General features: G+C 37.6%; 1 protein-coding gene across 1 annotated transcript; it reads left to right on the top strand.

Moving 5' to 3' along the window:
- Window positions 1-5,306: 5,306 nt before the first annotated feature.
- Window positions 5,307-19,853, top strand: LOC125920400 (sulfotransferase 6B1-like). The gene is made up of 6 exons (XM_049627603.1): window positions 5,307-5,653; window positions 7,982-8,166; window positions 10,403-10,529; window positions 16,027-16,121; window positions 16,275-16,461; window positions 19,380-19,853. The coding sequence occupies exons 1-6, from the start codon at window positions 5,509-5,511 to the stop codon at window positions 19,496-19,498; spliced, it is 858 nt and encodes a 285-aa protein (XP_049483560.1). The 5' UTR covers window positions 5,307-5,508; the 3' UTR covers window positions 19,499-19,853.
- Window positions 19,854-20,867: the final 1,014 nt, after the last annotated feature.

Raw genomic sequence — 20,867 nt, 5'->3', positions numbered from 1 at the left:
TTGGGAGAGTGAGAGAGAGCATGTGGAGAGGAGGGACAGAGAGAAACAGAGAGAGGGAGAATCTCAAACAGGTTCCACACCATCAGTAGGGAGTCTGATGTGAGGCACAATCTGATGACCATGAGACCATGACCTGAGCCAAAATCAAGAGTCAGGTGCTTAACTGACTGAACCACTGAGGCTCCCCACCAATAGGCCTTTAAGAATCTTAAGGGACAAAGAAATCTTAAGGGCACATGTCACAGACCTTATCTCCTAGAAAAAAGGTCTCCAAGAACCTTAGACACATTAATCTCTGAGCACCATGATGCTGATCCCAAAGGAGAAGGTACCCTATCATAGATATTTATGGGTGTGGCCTTTATGTCATAGAGAGAGCACCAGTCATAATCACAGAAAACCTAATACTGTTTTTTAAACAAGCAGACCAATGAATAAACAAATACACCCAAGTGCTTGGACTTCTAGGGAAAGAGGCAGATCAACAGGAAAAAAGCTATAAGGCCATGAGTCAGTCTTAGGAATCAGGTTAGTACCTGAAGCATTATTTCTGAATGAAGAGGAAAGATGGCTCAGAGTGCAGAACCAAGAGCTTAGATCACAGAGACTAGAGCCATAGTAGGGAGGAGGAATAGACTCAATAAAATTTCTGTTGTTCTCTGACAGCCATGTGCTTCCTGTCCATTGTCTTTTAAATTAAAATGTCTTGTACCTTGTTCCTGTCCTACTATTGTATGTTGGTTGTTTGTATATGAGAAGGAAACTTGTCACTTTAACTCACAAGTCTATAGGTTGGGAGAATCGTAGTCTAGTAGCTGTGCTTGAGGAGCTTCAGCAGAGGGACAGGACCCAAGGACCTCCACTGATATCTGGACCTGGTTTAGAAAGGGAGATCACAGACTTCAAGCTTGACCCTGACAACAAATGGAGTGAGACCTGAAGGTCTTGGGAAAGTTGCAAGAACATTTTATTTCTAGGAGGAAAATGAAACACTGGAAATCAGAAAAGACTACAAGAGCTACTTTTGCACAATGGCCCCCAGTCAGCTACAGTTCCCAGGACTCATGCCCTGTGTGGTCCTTTCCCCCACTGAGTCTTGGCTAACCCTGTATAACTGAGTATATAGACTGTCACTGATGTCACATGACTCCCAGCACTAGGTTGTAAGAAACAGTTTCTGCTTAGGTCTCTTGAACCCTTACTCTCGGAATACTCCCTTTCAATAGTCACCAGCCGACTGTAAGACCACATGTATAAGCACTCTGATAGACAGCTCCATCTCGGCTCAGTGTAAAAACCCAGAATCAACTGCCAGCCATGTGATCAAGCTCTCTTGCATGTCAGGCCCAGTCAGGTCTTCAGAAAAATCCACTACTTCCTACCACTGGTCAGCAATGGCCTGTCAAACCAAACTTGTGTGTGCCTCACAGACCTCATACGTAGGCAACAGGATTTTTTTTTAACAAAATGTTTATTCATTTATTTTGAGAGAGAGAAAGAGATAGAGCACATGCAGTGTGGGGCAGAGAGAGAGAGAGAATCCCAAGCAGGCTCTACACCATCAGTGGGGTGATGAGCATGATGCCTGAGAGGTTGAAGCAAGAACTACTGAAGGGAGCACAGTCAACCCACAGGACTGTGAAAGAAAGCAAATTGTTGCTTTTACATCACTACATTTTATAATGGTTTATAACCAGCAATAGACAAATAGGATACTGTCAAACAGTTTTTCCAATATGCTTGTAGCCAATTTTTATACTCTTACCAGTAAACTGTGATGATACCATATGTTGGCAAAGTTATGAATCAACTGTAATTCCTATATTTTGCTGGTCAGAAATTCTGGTGAATATACCTCTGAATCTATCATAAAATTAAATGAAGGTTATAAAAAAAGTCAAATGGCTTCAGAAAAGAATGAGGCCCTGGTTTATGATCTTTTTTTCTTTAAAGAAACTTCAATGCAGTATTCTAAAGCATATTGGCAACCTGTCCTACATAAACTGCCTCAGTTTACTTACATGTACAGCAAAAGTAATCCTACATTCCAGCCATGTTGCAATGAGGATTAGATCTGACATGGAATTTAGTAGATATATAACATAGCTTCTCAATGTTTTCAAGGCATCTATGAGAGGAAAAGTCTAGATTCTTCCTCTCTTCTTGATTTTCCTGCAGAAAAACCAATAAAAGTCAGTTGAAAGCTTGGGGAAGGCAGTGGGTGTGATTGGAGGCTGGGAACAGTGGCAGAGTCAGTGTCAGAGGAGAGGAATGAAGTCACCCACCCCACAGTTCCTTTGTCCTTCTTCATCTGATGTGTCTCCTAACAGCCCCAGAGTAAACAAACATTTAAAAAAAAAAAAAAAAAAAAAAAAAAAGGACTGTCTAGGAAAGTCATTACTTCAGGAACCAGGCGGGTAAAGTCCAGCAGGGTCGTGGAGAACAGGGAGTGGTGAGGACTGAAGCAAACAGGATTGAACAAGCCACCACAGTTCAAATGTAACTTTGTAAATGGCAAAATAAACACAAAATCTGCAAACTGAAGCTGGCCTGTGGGATTGCCACATTTGTGATTTTACTCACTCCCTCATCCCTTCTATCTAATTGGCCACTAATTCCTAGAGATTCTACCTGGGAAGCACTGTCGCATCTGCTCTTATTTTCTTCTTATTTGCTTCTCCTTCAGTTTCTGCCTTCAGTGTGGATCAGCTGCAGCCCACCTCCATATTGTTATCAGATGAGTCTTTCTAATATGGAATCTGATCTTCTCACTCAATGCTTAAGACCTCTGATGGTTCCCATAGCTCTCTGGACAATGTTCAGACTTCTTAGTTCAGTGCAAAGGCCTTCCAAGATGCAGCCTGTTCCTTTACCTTTACTTTTCAGCCTTTCTCTGTAAGCCTCTCCCAGGACCTGTGTTATACTCATACTTAACAGTGTAGACTTTACACATTTTTTTATAAGGCTGTTGTATTATGGACTTGTAAGTGTTCTCTACATATTCTAGACACAAGTCCCTTACCAGATATATGATTTGCAAATATTTTCCTGAATAGATGTTTCTTCATTTGCTTCTGATTTTGAACCATTTCTAAAGATTTTAATTTTTTTTAATGTTTATATATTTTTGAGACAGAGACAGAGAGAGACAGAGTATGAGTGGGGGAGGGGCAGAGAGAGAGGGAGACACAGAATCCAAAGCAGGCTCTGGGCTCTGAGCTGTCAGCACAGAGCCCGACACAGGGCTTGAACCCACAAGCAATGAGATCATGACCTGAGCCGAAGTCGGATGCTTAACTGACTGAGCAACTAGGGATCCCCATTTCTACAGATTTTAAATGTTTATTTTACTTTTAAAAGAACTGTCATCATTTCTGGTTGTTTCTTCAAGGAGAGGGTCCACAGAGCTTCTCATGCCAACAGTGTGGGAGTGGATCTTCCCATAATGCTAATTTTAATTTCCATTTCCCCAGCAACTAATGATGTGGAACACTTTTCCAAAGGTTTACTCAGGGGTATGCTCTTTTTATGTTGCTGAGTTGTTTGATTTTTTTGTTATTGATTACTAGGAGTTCTTTAAGGAGTCTGGAAATGAGTACAATGTTGAATATATGTAATTACACTATTTTCTTCCAGTTCTGTGGTTTGCTTTTTTACTTTCTTAATAGTGACCTTTAATTGATAGAGGCTCTTAATTTAATCAATCACAAGTATAACTTTTTCTTTAATGGTTAGCACTTTTGTGTATCATATTTAAGAACCTTTATATGCCTAAAGATCATGAAAATATACTTCATATTTTCATCTAAAAGCTTTTTTCCCATTTAATTCTGTGATATATCTTGAATTTTTCTTTAATATGGTGTATGGTAAGATTTTTTCTTCCCCCATATAGATCCAAATGAACAAGCACTATTCATTAAAAAGACCATCTTTTTCTGACTGAATTATACTTTTGTTATGAATCCAGTGACAATTTATGTGTGGGTCTTTTTCCGTACTCTTCATTCTGTTCCATTTATCTATTATGTATCCTTGGGCTCAGGCCACACTGTTTTAGTTACTGTTGCTGTATGGTAAGCTTAAATTATCAATGATAATTTAAGTCTTACAGATTTGTTTAAGATTTCGTTGGCTATTCTTCTGCTTTTGTGTTTCCATATAAATGTTTGTCAATTTACACACACACACACACACACTTGTTGGGATTTTGATCGAGCTGAATTGACTTTATAGATCAATAAGGAGAATTTGACATTTAAATAATATTGAGTCTTCTGGTCCATGGACAAGGTATATCTCTCCTTTTACTTAGGTTTTCTTTAACCAGTTTCAGTAATTATAGTTTTCAGTGACTTGCACATCTTTTATTAGATTTATTTCTAGAGATTTGAGGGTTTTTTTCATATTATTATAAATAGTAGTGTTTTTCAAATTTCATTTTTCAGTTGGTTTTGCTAGAATATAAAAATACAGTTTAGTTTCAAGTATTGACCTCATAATCCAGCAACCATGCTCAATTTACATATTCATTCTAATTGTTTTCAGATTCTTTGGGATTTTCTATGTGTATGATTATTCTGGATTTCATTTCTGCCACTATCATAAATATCTTTCTTCTTCAATTACTTCTTCACAGTAGACCTCTACTTTTTTATGCTCAATTAAAATGTTGGTCATTTCCTTGTTGATATACATTTCTTTTGATGATTAGAAAAGTAAACAAAAAAGATTCAACTGTGGGTCACAGAAGTAATTGGGCACTTTGTTGCCATATCTAATCTAATCCAGAATATAACAATATTAGTGACAAAAGCAAAGAATGACTCAGACAAAAATTTGTTTATTTCAGCATGTATACATCAAAGCTCAAGATGTCTTTTTTCTGGATTGGGTTTCCTGATTTCTGTGTTATCTTTCCTAAAGTGTTTCCTGCAAGGTTTATTTTTAGCCACAGATTTATCTGCCAATTCTAAGAAAAATTTATATTTTCTTGCACCACTCCTCTCCTCCTCCTGCAGCGCAATACATATTAGCTACTTCCTCTACTATGTGTTAATATTAACACGAAGTTCAACTTTTCTAGTCCTTTCCACAGTGACGTAATCCATGATAGCCACTATAAGTCTTTCCTTATTAAAGCAAAAGGATTTGAATAACTCTAGTCCCTTTGTTTAATAATTACATTCTGAGATCTTGATAGCTTTGTTTGTAAACTATTCTGAATGTCAAGTTGGGAGGTAATATTTTGTAACATGTGTTATCAAGAAAATATTTTGTAACATGTGTTATCAAGAAAAATATTATTTTCACAGTAGACTTTGGCTTAGTTATGGTTTAAAAATTACTCTTGTAAAGAGCTGCAAAGCGTATATATAGATTCCTCTAGCTTAGTAATTCTAGGATTACACTGCCACTGAGCTAGGATTGACATCAAGGACCATCCTTGTTCTGTGCCTTGTGTAAAGTTAGTGTTTAGTAAATACTTTTTGATTGACTTGAAGAAAGATGCCATTCCAGAAGCAGTCAAGTGTTCTTCATAAATTCAAGGGGATCCTCTATTCTACTATGTGTTCAGAAGAACTTCTAAAGTCCCTGGATTTTTTCAATGCAAGAGAAGATGATGTGTTTCTGGTGTCCTACCCAAAATCAGGTAAAGTTTATTTTAATGTATTTTAAATGTATAAATACATTTTTAAATATGTGAAATGTAAGAAATAAGAAGAAATATAATAATATTTTTATAAAACATTTATTTTTCAGAATTGTTTCATAGGACATTTAAGTATCCTAAATGCTTACTTTATTTTATTTATTTATTTTATTAAATGTCTATTTGTTTATTTTTGAGGAGAGAGAGAAAGAGAGAGAGAGAGAACAAGCAGGGGAGGGGTGGAAAGAGAGGGAGACACAGGATCTGAAGCAGGCTCCAGGCTCTGCACAGGGCTTGAACCCACAAACTGTAAGATCACGACCTGAGCTGAAGTCAGATGTTTAACCAACTGAGTCACCCAAGAGACCCTAAATGCTTATTTTAATGAAAAAGTTTGACATTAGAACATTGAGAACTGTGTTTTGAGAAAATTCATCTGGAGGAATTAGAGCTTTTACTATGATCTTGTTTCTATTTGATAAAGCGTACAGATATTGACATATATAATAAGCATAATATCTGTAACATTACATATTCATATGTATACTCTTCATATTTATACCAGGCATGGCGACAAATAGTATTAGTTCAATTCATATTTAATCATTGATTTATAAATGAATAATTTTTTCTCCTGGGCTAATAAAAACAAATGTAAGTGTTTTTAGTGTTAAATTTTATGCCTTATTCTTCAAAGTTTATTTCCACATATTACACACATGAAAGAAAGGACCATTATGAATAATATCATCCTGGGAATAGTCAAAATTAATTCGATATTATTTTTAATGTTGAGAGGTGACCAGGATGTATAATATCTAACTGCTAGCTGCGATTTCCAGACATGTGCAGAGGGGCATACACCTGCTGGGATGGGTCAGCAACTAAGAGCTTAAACCCTTTCCAATTATGTTTGCATTTAGTTCACGTATCTGACTCTGTCAGGCCCAAGAGGCCCTCACAGAGTTCACATAGGGCCAGATCTTCCAGGTGTGTTTTTTGAGAATAAACATAAATCACATACATAACTCTTTTATTGGAAAATACTGCTGCAAATGGAAATTAAATGATTGCCTCCAGAAAATCTCAGTATTCTATGTAGCAGGTCACTCTGTGAGTAAATATACCTTACCCTAAGTTGATATGTTAGTTCAGAAAGTAATTTATGAGACTTTTAAAGTTCTTTGAGCAAGTGGCTAGTTTATACTCTGTATAAACAACCATATATAAAGCTTCCACTGTACGTGTTGGTGCCTGTAAATGGGCATCATTCACCAGGTCCGGAGGTCTCTTCGGCAGCACAAAACTGTATTCTCTTTCCTTCGCCAGAATATATCAATATACTTTTTGAAAATGATAGAAATATCATTGCTATATTAGTCATGTTTATATTAATATTATAAATATTTGACCTATTAACATTATAATCTAAAATAGTCTTTAATTTAAAACATATCGTGCAAATGAGAACCATGTTTAAGTTCTAAATATTTATTCAACTATAGATTAATGTCGTAACAAATTTGGAGCTGGAATTACAGTGGGATAAGTGGACACTGGCCTGATTTAAACTTCTTAGAAACATTGGTTTCAAATCAGCAAAGCATCCTCCCTACCAAACTTCTACTTCTGGGCTCCAGCTTACTGTTGTCCACAATGTTGGAGCACATCCATATTTGCTTCACATAAACACAAAGTGATATTCCTTCCAGACTTCATGGTAGTATAGGATTGTGTCTTTATGATATTTGAATATAGCATTTGCTCCTTGTTCAAGTGCTTTGTCTACACCACTACTCTGTGTTTGCACACACAAAAAAATAAGATCCAGTGTCTATCTTCCAGGGGGGAGTGGGGAGATGGACATGAATATAAGCAATGACATTTCTACTCTGGTAAGTGCTACTTTGGAGGGACAGAGAGAGTAAACAATTGTGCCAGGAGAGCAGGGACTCAGAAGACAGTATATAAAACAGCAAGATGCATGAGCTTGCAGGACCAGTAGGAACTGTATATGGAAAGACCTGTGTATTTGCAAACTGGAGAAGGCGCTAGAAGTAGGGTAGCATGGAAGAGTATTTCAAGCTGAGGAAATGGCTTATGCAGTTTTAAGGTCTCTTCATGCTCTTTAAAGTGTGATTCTTCCTGAAAAGTGAATTATCATCTCAAGCGTTCAAACAGGTTTCAGTGAGTGTCGAACAATAATAACTATTTATAGGAAAATTAATGCACTCATAGCTCTTATAAAATCATGCTAATTTTCTATATTTATTTCATCAAGAGTATCACTTAATTTAAAAATGCATTTTGTTTTATTTTTGTGTGAAGGTACTCACTGGGTTGCAGAAGTCATTGAGAACATTCCCAATGTTAGCATGAGTCTAACATCTCCTATTGAGTTGGGAGACATTTCTAAATTTGAAGAGCTAAACATGTATCGTAAGAGAAGAGTTATTCCAACACATTTGAGCTACAACATGCTACCTATGAATATCAAACAAAAACAATGCAAGGTAAGATCAGTGGGTAAGGGCAAAGGCTTGAGACTACCATAGAATTGGGCTTGGCTTCTTGATCTGTCACTTTCATCCCTAATGGGAAGTGAAAGTCTCTGTTTGCACCTGGTTTCCCAAGATGATTACCTGCCCTCTGTTGCCACCTCCCTAGCCTTGAGAGCTTAGGGTTGATGCTGACTTTCCGTGCTCCCGCAGGGTCTGTCAGATAGTCAATTCTTCTTGCCATGTTTCTCTACTCTCAATCTTACTTAGACTCCTGTTTTGTTCCTTATCTTTGTCTCCCCCCTTTTTTTGTTTCCAATCTCTCTTACATTAAATTTATGCTTTTAGTTCATATCATGATATTAATTAATATTTAATTTTTTTCAGAGAACTATTCTACCTTCCCTTCATATCTTTTAGCCACCCCCTAATATTTCTTAGAATATTGTGTATTTATTGAGTATAACTGACATCTAACATTGTATTAGTTTCAGATGTACCACTTAATGACCTGATATTACTACATATTGTGAAATCATTGCCACAATAATTCTACTTAACATGTGTCACTACACATAATTACAGAATACATTCTTTTTTAAAAATATTTTTTAATGTTTAATTATTTTTGAGAGAGAGACAGAGCATGAGTGGGGGAGGGAAAGAGAGAGAGGGAGACACAGAATCCAAAGCAGGCTCCAGGCTCTGAGCTGTCAGCGAAGAACCTGACACGGGGCTCCAACCCTGGAACCAAGAGATCATGACCTGAGCTGAAGTCAGATACTTAACTGACTGAGCCACCCAAGTGACCCCAGAATACATTATTTTAAAATATGTATTATGTATTAATAGCTTGCATTGCCTTTCCCAATGATAATACTGACAGGTAACTTTGGGTATTCTCCAAAGACCCTAAAATACTCTTCTCTCTACCAAAACAAACAAATAAAAAATTCCAACCGGATGGCTAAGGCTTAAGATTCTGCCACTTTATCTCTTTTTGTTAAGGCAGTGAATGGATTTTTAAACTGCTTTCAGAGCCTTGGGTTTCTGTGAATCTGCTCAGGATGCAGAGAGCAATTAAAGAAAGCCTGAAGTGTTGAGTTACTCCTCAATTATCTCTTGAGATGAAGAGAGGATAATGGGGGCAAAGGGGAGGTAAAGGTGGCTTTTCATCTCTGTGCACGGTGGCCTTTGCACATCTCTCATGTAAAGAGCAGCAGGTGTTCTTCATGTGGATCTTACACGACACCTGGACTATGAACACATTACAGAAAGAAAGATAGCTACATAACAATACCTGGACTATGGACACAGTACAGAAAGATAGCTACATTCAGCATAACTCAGTAAACACTTCATAACCTACATAAAATGTGTACACCTGATTATGAATTTAAGAGCAAGTGGGACATCTGATACTCATGACCATGATCGAAGATAGTCCTATTATAGCCAGTGTCTCGCACTGGTTTCCTGAGGTTTTTCAGAAGCTCTTACTACACTCTGTATGTCCCTATTATATCTTTCATAACACTGCATTCCTTCACCTCACTGCAAGTTTTGAGAAAGCTGGTAGTATTTCTGTCTTACTAGTCATATTTCTCAGACCTTGAACTTTCCACTCCGCCTGGTCTACTGGAGGTACCAAACAAATATTTATTAAATTGAATTAGATTGCAGTTGCAGCATTTCTGTCAATTAGGAGGGTAGCTCAGATTCCTTACTCTGTGGGGGATTAAATTGTAGAAATATGCAATTCCAAAACATCATTCTTCTTATAAATAAGAATAGACAATTTATAAGAAATCTTAGTGTACTTAAGTCGTGTTACAAAATTACTAAAAATTTTTTCTGTTAGAAGTTTTTTATATTAAAAAAGTAATCTTGTCCTACAAATTAATAGAGGGTTTCTCATGTCCATTGCTAAAAAGATAAGGCCACATGTAGCACATAAATTGGGAAAGTGTGGTCGGTGGCTGGCAGCACCAATGTCATCTGGGAGCTTGTTAGAAATGCAGAATGCCGGGTCTCATCCTGGATCCTCTGAATCAGAATCTGTTTTTTCGCAAGATTCCCAGATGATTCGTACACACATTAAGTTAGGAACACTGGCCTGAATCTATGCTTAATAATCTGAGTAAACTAGCAAAAAATTGTGGTTTGTACAGGTAGATTTGGTTGCTTTCATTTAGAAAATGCTTTGTTTTGGGGCTATTCCATCTAAAAATAAACTAATTTGTTTTAACAGATTATCTACATTGTCAGGAATCCAAAGGATACAGCCGTTTCTTTATTCCACTACTACAGAGATAATCCCAATCTCCCTGGCATTGAAACCTGGGCTGGATTTCTAGAGCTTTTCCTAAGAGGGGATGGTAAATATAACAATGATTTCTATTCATAATATACAGTTCCACTCAACACAAAAGCATTTTCCAAAAGTTTAAATGGACCCTAATGGCCTGCTTTCAGAAATACACTTGAATAGATAATTCTTTTGCTTCTAAGCCATTCTTTCTCACTTTGCTTCCTCAGTCTTTGTTATCACCCACGAGTGGTACGTATTTGCAATTACTTATTGAGCTGGTTGAAATGTTTTAAAAACAGATTAATTCTGATCAAGTATCACTCTTTTTGCATATACCGTCAGTCTTGTCAGTGAAATAATTATGCATTAATTGGAGTTTAGCAAGATACAGCTGAAGCTTAGACATGCAGTCTGAAACATGCCTTATGTATACCCACATGGAAAATAAGACAACACAAACAGGGGCACCAGGGTGGCTTGGGGCCTCTGACTCTTGATTTTGGCTCAGGTCATGATCTCAGGGTCGCGGGAATGAGCCCTGCATCGAGCCCCATGTCAGGCTCCATGCTGAATGTAGAGCCTACTTAAGATTCTCTCTCAGTCTCCCTGTGCCCTCTCCCCCTCTTGCGCTCTATCAAAAAAAAAAAAAAAAATCCAAAACAACAGAAACAACACGCAAAAAATCCTAAACTCCCCCTTCCCCGCAAAAGGGAAAGAACATTCCCCAAATAAAACAAATGAATTAGGCATCTTGATACTTGTCTTTATAAAGATGAACAGAAAGCAATTTCTCCTGAAAATACTACAATGATACGTCATTTGATTGAGCTGTGCAGTGTATGTCGGTTCTGCATGACCATGAATGACCTTTGAATTTATTCATTTTTCCCTGACTCATTGGTGTCTGGAGCACTTACACACACGCACACACACATGCACGTGCACACATTAGTTTCTAAGCCTGACTTCCAAAACCTTTCATTAAACCAAAATAATATACCAAGACAGTGCAGAATGTAGAAGAGGCATGATTTAGAAAGGGTGTGTGCCCACAGGGTCTTATCTCTCTAGGGGGTTGGAGGTAAATCTTCTTAATTGTTAGTTTCACTATTTCACTTGCAGATTGTTAAGCATTTACTTGTTAATTTAAGAGAGGCCACAGAAAGTATAACCTTAACATGAGGACTTAGGGAACTCACTAGCAACAGAGTGTAACACTCCTTTTGCTGTATTCTCTATGGAAGAATATGCTATGCTCACAATATTTCAGCTCCTCTTTTGCAAACATTTAGTAGAATCATAAAGTTTTGGGAATGACAGGTCTATTAAAGGTCATTTGATTGAAACACCCACCTGATGTTTGAATCACCTTTGTAGTATCCCCAAGAATATTGCAGGCTAAACTTGAACTTCTTAACTTGGACAACGGGTTCACACCCCCAGCTCCTGCCCCCAAACAACACACTCCATCTCAATACTGTTAAAAATTTTTAAAAATCTTACGACGTGATCTAGACACTTAGCTAAGTGCAGTGCAACACGATTTCATATCATCCTCACAAGGACACAGGAGCTAGATGTGACCTTCATTTTACAGGTGAGGAAAGTACAGATGTTGGGAGGCCAGATAACTTGTCCAGATCCATATCTACTAAGGAGCAGAGCCCAGATTTAAATTCAGGTGTCAGCTCCAAAATCTTTGCTCTTAGCGCTGTGGCATAACTCATCAAGCAAGAAGGCTGTTGTCCTCATCATTAATTCTTCTTCCACATGATAGCCTTTTAAATATTTGAAGATAGTTAGCATGCCTCACTCTGCCTCAATTCCATTTTTCGAATAAGCAGAGTTTAAATACATAAATTATTTTTAAAAAAAAAAACAGATCTTGAGTCTGCTTTTTCTCAAGAAAAGAAAAGCCACGTTTGTCTCCAGTTATTATGAACTGGGGCTCACTACGTCTCTCACTGCTGCATGAGCTCTAATATGGCCACATCTCTATTGTTTTGCAGCACCTAGAAGACAAAAAGCATCCTCTGGGTATGGCCTCACTAGGGCAGGGAAAAGCAGGCCTATTAGTGCTCCTGTTGTAGAGATTATTTTTCTGTGAGTGTAGCCACAAAGAGGGCAACCTCATCCATATGCAGGGAAGCAAACTAGCTGTCATAGGGCATCTACCTTTGCTACAACATTATCCAGAGTCATAGCTGAGTACACTGGGAAGGGCAGTGCAGATGGAAAAAAGGTTCCAGATGATTCTTTTATGCCTTATTAGGTATGTTAATAGATTTTTAAGATTTTTAATTGCAAAGGGATCTGCCATGTAAGTATTATACAATCGGATAATCTAGCCTGGGCAAATCCTGTTGACACTTGGGGATAGTCACTGAATCACTAAAGCTTTTATTTATTTACTTGGGTGGGAAGAGTAGCCTCACTTTTTACTATTTATAAGATAAGGTTGTCTGTTTTTCTGTTAAATATATGTGACTGTATTTCAGGGATTTTCTTCAGGGACTTTAAAAAAATGTTTATTTGTTTATTTAAAGAGAGAGAGAGAGAGCAAACAGGGAGGGACAGAGAGAGAGAGGGAGAGAAAGAATCCCAAGCAGGCTCTGCATTGTCAGTGCAGATCCAGACATGGGGCTTGATCTTACAAACCATGAGATCATAAACTGAACCAAAATTAAGAGACTGGATGCTGAATGCCTAAGGACAGGAGGTGGTATAATTCTGTAATTAAGTGGAGGATGTGGAGAAAAGCATTTCCCATAAAAGAAATACTTTACATCTCTGTTTCAGAAGTTATTTTTTCTTTAGGGCCATAGGTCTGGATAATAAGGATTCTGATTAAAGAATTAATGAAAAGTGTAATTCTCTATATTAGTAAGGAAGGCATGACAGCTTACTTCTTTAAGACAATTTTGGCTGGCTTAAGTCTTTCTGGAACAAGATGGAGTATAAATTAATTAGTTAATAATAGCATAGCTGCTCTCAAACAATGATCAGGCTATGATCCAACAGATTATTCTTCAATCTATTTGGGGTATGTTGGAATGCATTTCCTGCTGAAAAGCCATAATGGGCCAAGTCAATTACACATAACCACCAGATGTGACACCAGGCCTCTTTTCCTGTCCAGCTGCAAGTCACAGAAGCCTAGGTTCCCCCTGACAGTATTGAGGGCTTCCATAGCATCAGCAACTCTAGGTGGTGATGTCATCCACCAGGGCTGGGATGGGCTGCAGCTGCTGAGAGGAGGCGGTGACGCAGGTTGAGTCTGTGAGTGTAGTCTGGGGTACTAGAAACTAGTTAACTTCTTAAATTTGAATAAGAGAAGAATCAATCTTATCCCACCATGTGTTTCTTCCTGGGTAAATGTTGGCCATCCTTAGAAGATAAACTCCTTGGGGCACCTGGGGATCTCAGTAGGTTGAGCATCTGACTCTTGATCTCACCTCAGGGTCTTGACCTCAGGTCGTGAGTTCAAGCCCCACCTTGGGCCTTGGACTCTGCACTGGGTATAAAGCCTACTTTATAAAAAAAAGAAAAAGAAGAAGAAGACGGGAAAGGGGAAGGGGAAGGGGAAAGGAAGGGAGGGGGGGGGGGGCGGAGGAGGAGGAGAAGAAAAGAAAAACTCCTTAAAACTGATATGGTAATTTGAGTAATTCTAAGATCAAGTATTGCGCAAGTCCCTGAAATAGCAGTGAGAATGCTGATAACTGGTGTATCAGGACAGTTCTTCTAGACACCCATTCTTATTGTACCGCCTTTTGGGCCAATGGGGTAGAAAACTGGGCTGACACTGTAATGACACCATTGCAGTCCCAGAAGGTCTTGTTTTAAGAATGCCTTATGGTTATTTTCTTGCCCTTAACTTCCTTGGGAACTGAGGCCATGAAAAATTACAGTTAGTTTGGAGTTAAGTAGACTTCAATTTATGCAAAACTTTAATGTTCAAAATGTATATACTGCAATGTCTGGCAGACACTAATGGCTTAATAAATCCTTATTAAATGAATCAATAGTCATCAGATCTTCAGAAAATTGCTAGTAGAGTAGCTCTTTTATAATTTGGGCATTAGCTAGTATTAAATCTTTGGATAATAAGGATGCATGGAAAGATGTATATGTAGTATTTTAGGTTACTATGTTTCACACTTTAGATTGTCAAGCTAGTCAACTTTCTGTGGTGACAGCAAGGTGCTCACGTTTTGTTTTTTATCATCACTGCTTCCGATCATTTATTTTGCATGGTAATATTTTAGTCTCAAGCCCTGGAGATATTTTTAGGACTGTAAAATTAGCAAAGCAGTAAAGAGATAGTATCAACTACTGATAAATCCCTAACACTGTATTTTTCAGCCTTAAACTAAGATGAGTGAATAGAACTCTTTTCTCCCTCCTCCTTTTTTTTGAGGAAGTTTATAAATGTTTTATGCTAAGAACTTATAAAAAGCCTGTGACATTACAGGAATAAAATAATAAATTCTCAATGTTTCTTTATTTTTCCCAAGATCCAAAGTAGTTATCAGAACACATTTATTGGGAAAATGTGTATTTCTGCATTTCTGCTGTCATTTTTTCTGAGTATAAAAAGATGTTTACCGAAAATAAGAAAAAACACCACAACCGTATTAAAAGGTATAGCAACCCAGCTTCATTTCACAATATTGTATTCAGTTGAAATAGTATTTTTTTTTAATTTGAGCTCTTCTAAGGAAAACTTTTTAAAAAATATTTAAGATCTTATTTAATTTTTAATTATTGAGTTAATGTTATTAAACCTAATTGTAAGTTTCTTCATAGATAATGAATGACACGTTGTTACTGAAGAAGACATGGTATTAACATATATAACTAGCTTTTTTTTTCATTTTAAATCCAGTGTAGTTAACATACAACATTATATTAGATTCAGATGTACAATAGAGTGATTCAACAATTTTTTTAACATGTATTTATTTTGAGAGAGAGAGAGAGTATGTGTGTGCACAAGGTAGGGAGGGGCAAAGAGAGAAAGAGAGAGAGAACCCCAAGGAGGCTCCACGCTGTCAGTACAGAGCCCAACGTGGGGCTCTATCCCACAAATCAAATTGTTAGATCATGACCTTAACCGAAATCAAGAGCTGGTCGCTTAACAAACTGAGCCACCCAGGTGCCCCCATTCAACAATTCTTCTTTAAGGTTTTTTTTTTTTTTTAATGTTTATTTGTGTGTGTGAGAGAGACACAGAGAGACAGAGGGAGACAGAGTGCAAGCAGAGGAGGGGCAGAGAGAGAGGGAGACACAGAATCAGAAGCAGGCTCCAGGCTCTGAGCTGTCAGCACAAAGCCCGAGGCGGGGCTTGAACTCATGAACTGTGAGGTCATGACCTGAGCCAAAGTCAAATGCTTAACCGACTGAGCCACCCAGGCGACCACCATTCAAAAATTCTTAAGTAAAATTCTTTCACCTGAAAGTTTGATACCTGTGTGCCTTACTTTGCATACTTTGCTGAAATGGGAAGACCCTGGGACACCAAGTCATGATGCTTAATATTAACACAATTCACTTTTTTTTTCTAGTTGTATATGGATCCTGGTTTGATCATGTTTTAAGCTGGGAAGAACACAAAAATGACAAAAACATTCTAATTATATTCTACGAAGAAATGAAGAAAGTAAGTCCTTTCTAATATTTCAACAATCAAAATTTAAGTCAAGTAAAGTTAAAACAGGACATCAGTAAATTCTGTTTTCATGTTACAGGGAATTAATTTGGTGTTTTGATGAGTTACACTTTCTAAAAAACTTTTTTTTTTCTTATTGCTCAGGATCTTTCTAAAAGCATAAAGAAAATAATTAATTTCCTTGGTATAAATGTGAGTGACAGTGAAATTAATAAGATTACTCGGAAAACATCATTCAGTGAAATGAAAAATAATGCAGCCAAAGAAAACTGTGATCCAAATCATACCATCTGTGCCCTCACAACTAATAGGAACCTGGTATTTAGGAAAGGTAAGTCATAACGGGATGTGGTGCTTTGCCTGGGCTTATATTTGGAAGAAGTTCCATTTTACCATTTTTAAAAAATCTCTCATTTCACCATTGTGCACCCTATCTCTTGCACAATGGATTTGTGCATCGTTATCCCTCAGTGAACACTTATTAAATGAAGTTCTCAAATTGCATTATTTCTAGACATTGAGATTTCCATGCCCAGTTAGGAACCAGTTGAGAGAGACACAGGTGTCAAACAGATGGAAATAATAAAGTTGCTTGAAGAATGTTCCTCAGGTCTGCAGCCTAGTGCATTTGTTAACAACTTATCCTAAGTTTTGCAAACATGCTTGCTTAGTCACAATCAAATGCAGTTCTGTCCTTGCACTGAAGCAGCCCATTTAGTGCATGGTAGAGAGCAGTATGTGACACATGTTTTCTTCAGAAGAGAGAAGGGAGCTGATGAGTTTTGACAGTGCATTTTTCCAAACTCACCAAATAACTCACCCTGCACCAGTCAGGGGTGTACAGAGAAGCTGGAAGTGTTATCTAAGGACATTCCCCTGCATGAAAACCCAAAGAGAAGGAAATGAATCTTCTCCACTAATTCCTAACATTTAACTTGAAAGTAGTTTGGGTACATCTGGATATAGAATTGTTTTGAAATCCATGTGAGTTTTTAAAAAATATTTTTTAATGTTTACTTATTTTTTTTTGAGAGAGAGAGCAGGGGCAGGGGAGGGGTAGAGAGAGAGAGAGAGGGAGAACTCACAGTCGGCTCCAGGCTCCACGCTGTTAGCACAGAGCCTGGTGCAGGGCTTGAACTCATGGAACTGTGAGATCATGACCTGAGCCAAAGTCAGACACTTACCCAACTGAGCCACCCAGGTGGACATGAAACCCATGTGAGTTTTAATCCAGATATGGGAGAAAAATGTTTTAACATTTTTCAAAATTTTCATAACTTATAATGGCAAAATTTTCTGTGTTTAGGTACTCAGATCTCCTACTAGAAAACACAAAGGTGTGTTTTCCATTTTCTGGTTCATCTGAATTTAATTCATTCTAAAGCAATTTTTTGCTAACTCACATGGATCAGATATTGCCTTAAGTTTGCAAATTACTTTTGTCTTTTTTGGTGATTCATTTTTTATTTTCTTATAGTTACAAAAGCAGGGCTGAGAGGGAGGAGAGAACTTAATTCAGCAAATATTTATTAATAAGTATTTTCTAAGTGCTAAGATTCAAAAATTGAATAAAATACAGTCTTGTCCTTCAGAAAATCATAATCTAGACAGTAATACAAGGTGATAACAGCTATACCAGTAGTATAAACAAATATGAATAGCAACATGAGTAAGGGAGAGAGAATTTTTTCCTAGCAGAGTAGGTGAGGAGATGACATTGGATTGGGGACTGGAATCATGAGCAAAACTTTGCCAGGAAAATAACAGAGAAGAAATACATTCCAGCAAGAGCTAGCAGCAAGGATAGCTCAGAACCACTATGGAATTGCATTGTATTTTCTAGAAAGAGCAGGTAGTCTTCTGTGCGAGAGTGGTATATGATGTGTGGAGCAGAATGAGGGAGATAAAGATTGGCGCCAGAGAACAAAAGCTCTGATGGACATTATGAGGGGGTCCTTTACCCCCACCCCATCCCTGTCTATTTGCTCTTTTAAGAAGGGACGTGAAAATAATAGTCAGGTGGAAAGTTGATTAGAAGAGGATGAAACCAGAGGCATAAAGTCCAGTAAGAGGTTATTGTAATAATCCAGGTACAAAACACTGAGGGGCATAATTTGGCTAGTGGCAATGAGCCACGGTCAGGTGGATCTTAACTCAGAAGTCAGTTTAGGAGCCATCAGCAGTTTGTGGAATTAGGTAAAATTATTCAGGGTGATTGGAAAGGATTGTGGAGAAAGGGTTAGAAGGGGGAGCCCTAGGGACGCTAACATAAATAGGAATGAAACAACCCAAGACAAGCCAAGAAAGGAAATCAGCCAGAATTCCAAAGAGGGCCAGGATAAAACATGGCTGTTTGTTTATCATTCATGAATTCTGAGAGTGTCTTCCATAGTGGTGTCAGTGGAAGCCAGATTAAGGGAATTGAAGAGATGAGAAAGAAAGGAAGCAGCAAATAAGGACCACTCTTCCAAGAAGTTTGAAAATGGAGGACAAGAGCAAGATGATATGGGAGGGTCAAGAAAAAGATTAGGAGGATTGGGAGAGAGAAGATAAAGGGGAGACAGAAAATTTAGAAAAGGATGTGCGAAGGAAGGTGAAACAAGCAAAGATGAGAGAAACAGAGAGATTGGGAGGGATTATAATACAGAGAAATGAGGAAGTTTTGATGCTCAGTGGAACCCAGTGGAGACCAATTAAGATGAAATAGGTGAAGGCAATTAAGAGTACACTTAATCGTCATGAATACTGAATAATGTATAGAGTTGTTGACTCAATATACTCTACACCAGAAGTCACTATCACATTGTATGTTAAGTGTACTTGAATTTAAGAGAGAGAGAGAGAGAGAGAGAGCAATTACGCGGACCTGTGGTATGTTAGCACAGTTACCGCTTCAGAGGTGCACAGGACAGGGAAAGAAGTGACATCATGTCCACTTTGTCGCTTTTATGTTTCAACTAAGTTTAGGTGAGACATTTCTTGGCTTGCTGTCGTAAAACCTAGGTTATTTATATATTTTAATCTTCTTTTCTTTTTAAGAAATAACTTTTTAAACTGTAAATATTAACATACAACCATTACTGTGGAAATTAAAAGCAACACATAACAAATGAAGAAAAGAATAACCCCCATCTTCTTATCACCAAGAAATGAAATCATTCGTATTTTATTATAAATCTGGCAGATTGCTTTTGTGAATGCTGTACATTTACATTGGTTCTTCTCTGATACATTTCCAATTTTTTCCAGGAGCGGTGGGTGATTGGATAAACTACTTTACTTCAAAGCAGAAGAGAGTATTTGATGAACTATTCACAGAGAAAATGAAACACAGTGAACTAGCAAGACATTTTGAAGATTCCTCTTAATATAAATGGAAAATGAAGCCACTTTCCGTTTTATGTGATGCAGTACTCGGGGAATACATAAATATATTTTACCAATGTGAAAGCAGATATTTCTTTCAGTGAGAAACGGACACTTCCTGAATGTGTCAAAGGTTTCATGTATGAGAGACTGTTATTAACATATTTGGTGATAGCAGAGAATTATTAACAAGAGGAAGTTTACAATCTTGGAATGGCTGAATTATATATCTGCTTTCAGGATATTCATAAGGAAAGGAGATTATTTCTATTCAGGGAGAACATATTACTGTGGGTGTTCTATAAACTGCATTAATGTACAACAAAAGTGGAGAAGGATTGTGTAAAATAACAAATGTCTGAGAAGTATTTATTTTTTGCCTATTTGGACATTATGACTTCTAAATAAACATTTTCATTTCAACATTACCTGGTGTCTGTGTAGAAATATTCTCCAGTGTCATAACAATGACAAACATAATCTTACTAAGATGGAATACCTACTAGGTAGATTATATCAAATGATCCCAATCTGGTACATGGTGGAAATGAAGAATGAAAAGATACTCTTTCACATTAAAGTAACACTGGCATGGAATTCCAGTATTTTCTTTATCTTTTATAAAGCCATTTAATTACATAATTTCTTGGGGTGCTGGGTGGCTCAGTCAGCTACACATCTGACTCAATTTCAGCTCGGGTCACGATCTCACAGTTTGTGAGATCAAGCCTTGCGCAATGGACTCTGTGCTGACAGTGAGGAGGCTGCTTGGGATTCTCGCTCTCCCTCTATCTCTGCCCCTCCCCATTTGTGCACACACTCTCTCAAAAATAGATAAATAAACTTTAAAAAAGTTTTAAATTACAAAGGTCTTATTTTGTAGTTTTGAAAAATATGAAGTGTTTATGATTTTTTCCAGTATTTTGAATATGTATTATTTCTCCCAGTAGCATTTTTTAAAATGTACTTTTAGGGGCGCCTGGGTGGCTCAGTCGGTTAAGCGTCCGACTTCAGCTCAGGTCACGATCTCACGGTCTGTGGTTTCGAGCCCCGCGTCGGGCTCTGGGCTGATGGCTCAGAGCCTGGAGCCTGCTTCCGATTCTGTGTCTCTCTCTCTCTCTGACCCTCCCCCGTTCATGCTCTGTCTCTCTCTGTCTCAAAAATAAATAAACGTTAAAAAAAAATCTTAAAAAAAAAAATAAAATGTACTTTTATTTTTTGAGACAGAGAGAGAAAGAGTGCAAATGGAGGAGGAGTAGAGAGAGTGGGACAGAGAAGTTCAAGCAGGCTCCACACTCAGTGCGGAGCCCAACTTGGGCTTGATCCCATGACCCTGAGATCATGACCTGAGCCAAAATCAAGAGTCAGTTG

The sequence above is a fragment of the Panthera uncia genome, chromosome B4, assembly GCF_023721935.1.
Source record: "Panthera uncia isolate 11264 chromosome B4, Puncia_PCG_1.0, whole genome shotgun sequence".
In the NCBI taxonomy this organism is placed as follows: Eukaryota; Metazoa; Chordata; class Mammalia; order Carnivora; family Felidae; genus Panthera; species Panthera uncia.
The sequence above is the reverse complement of the archived record's forward strand: the minus strand, read 5'-3'. Positions and strand labels throughout refer to the sequence as shown.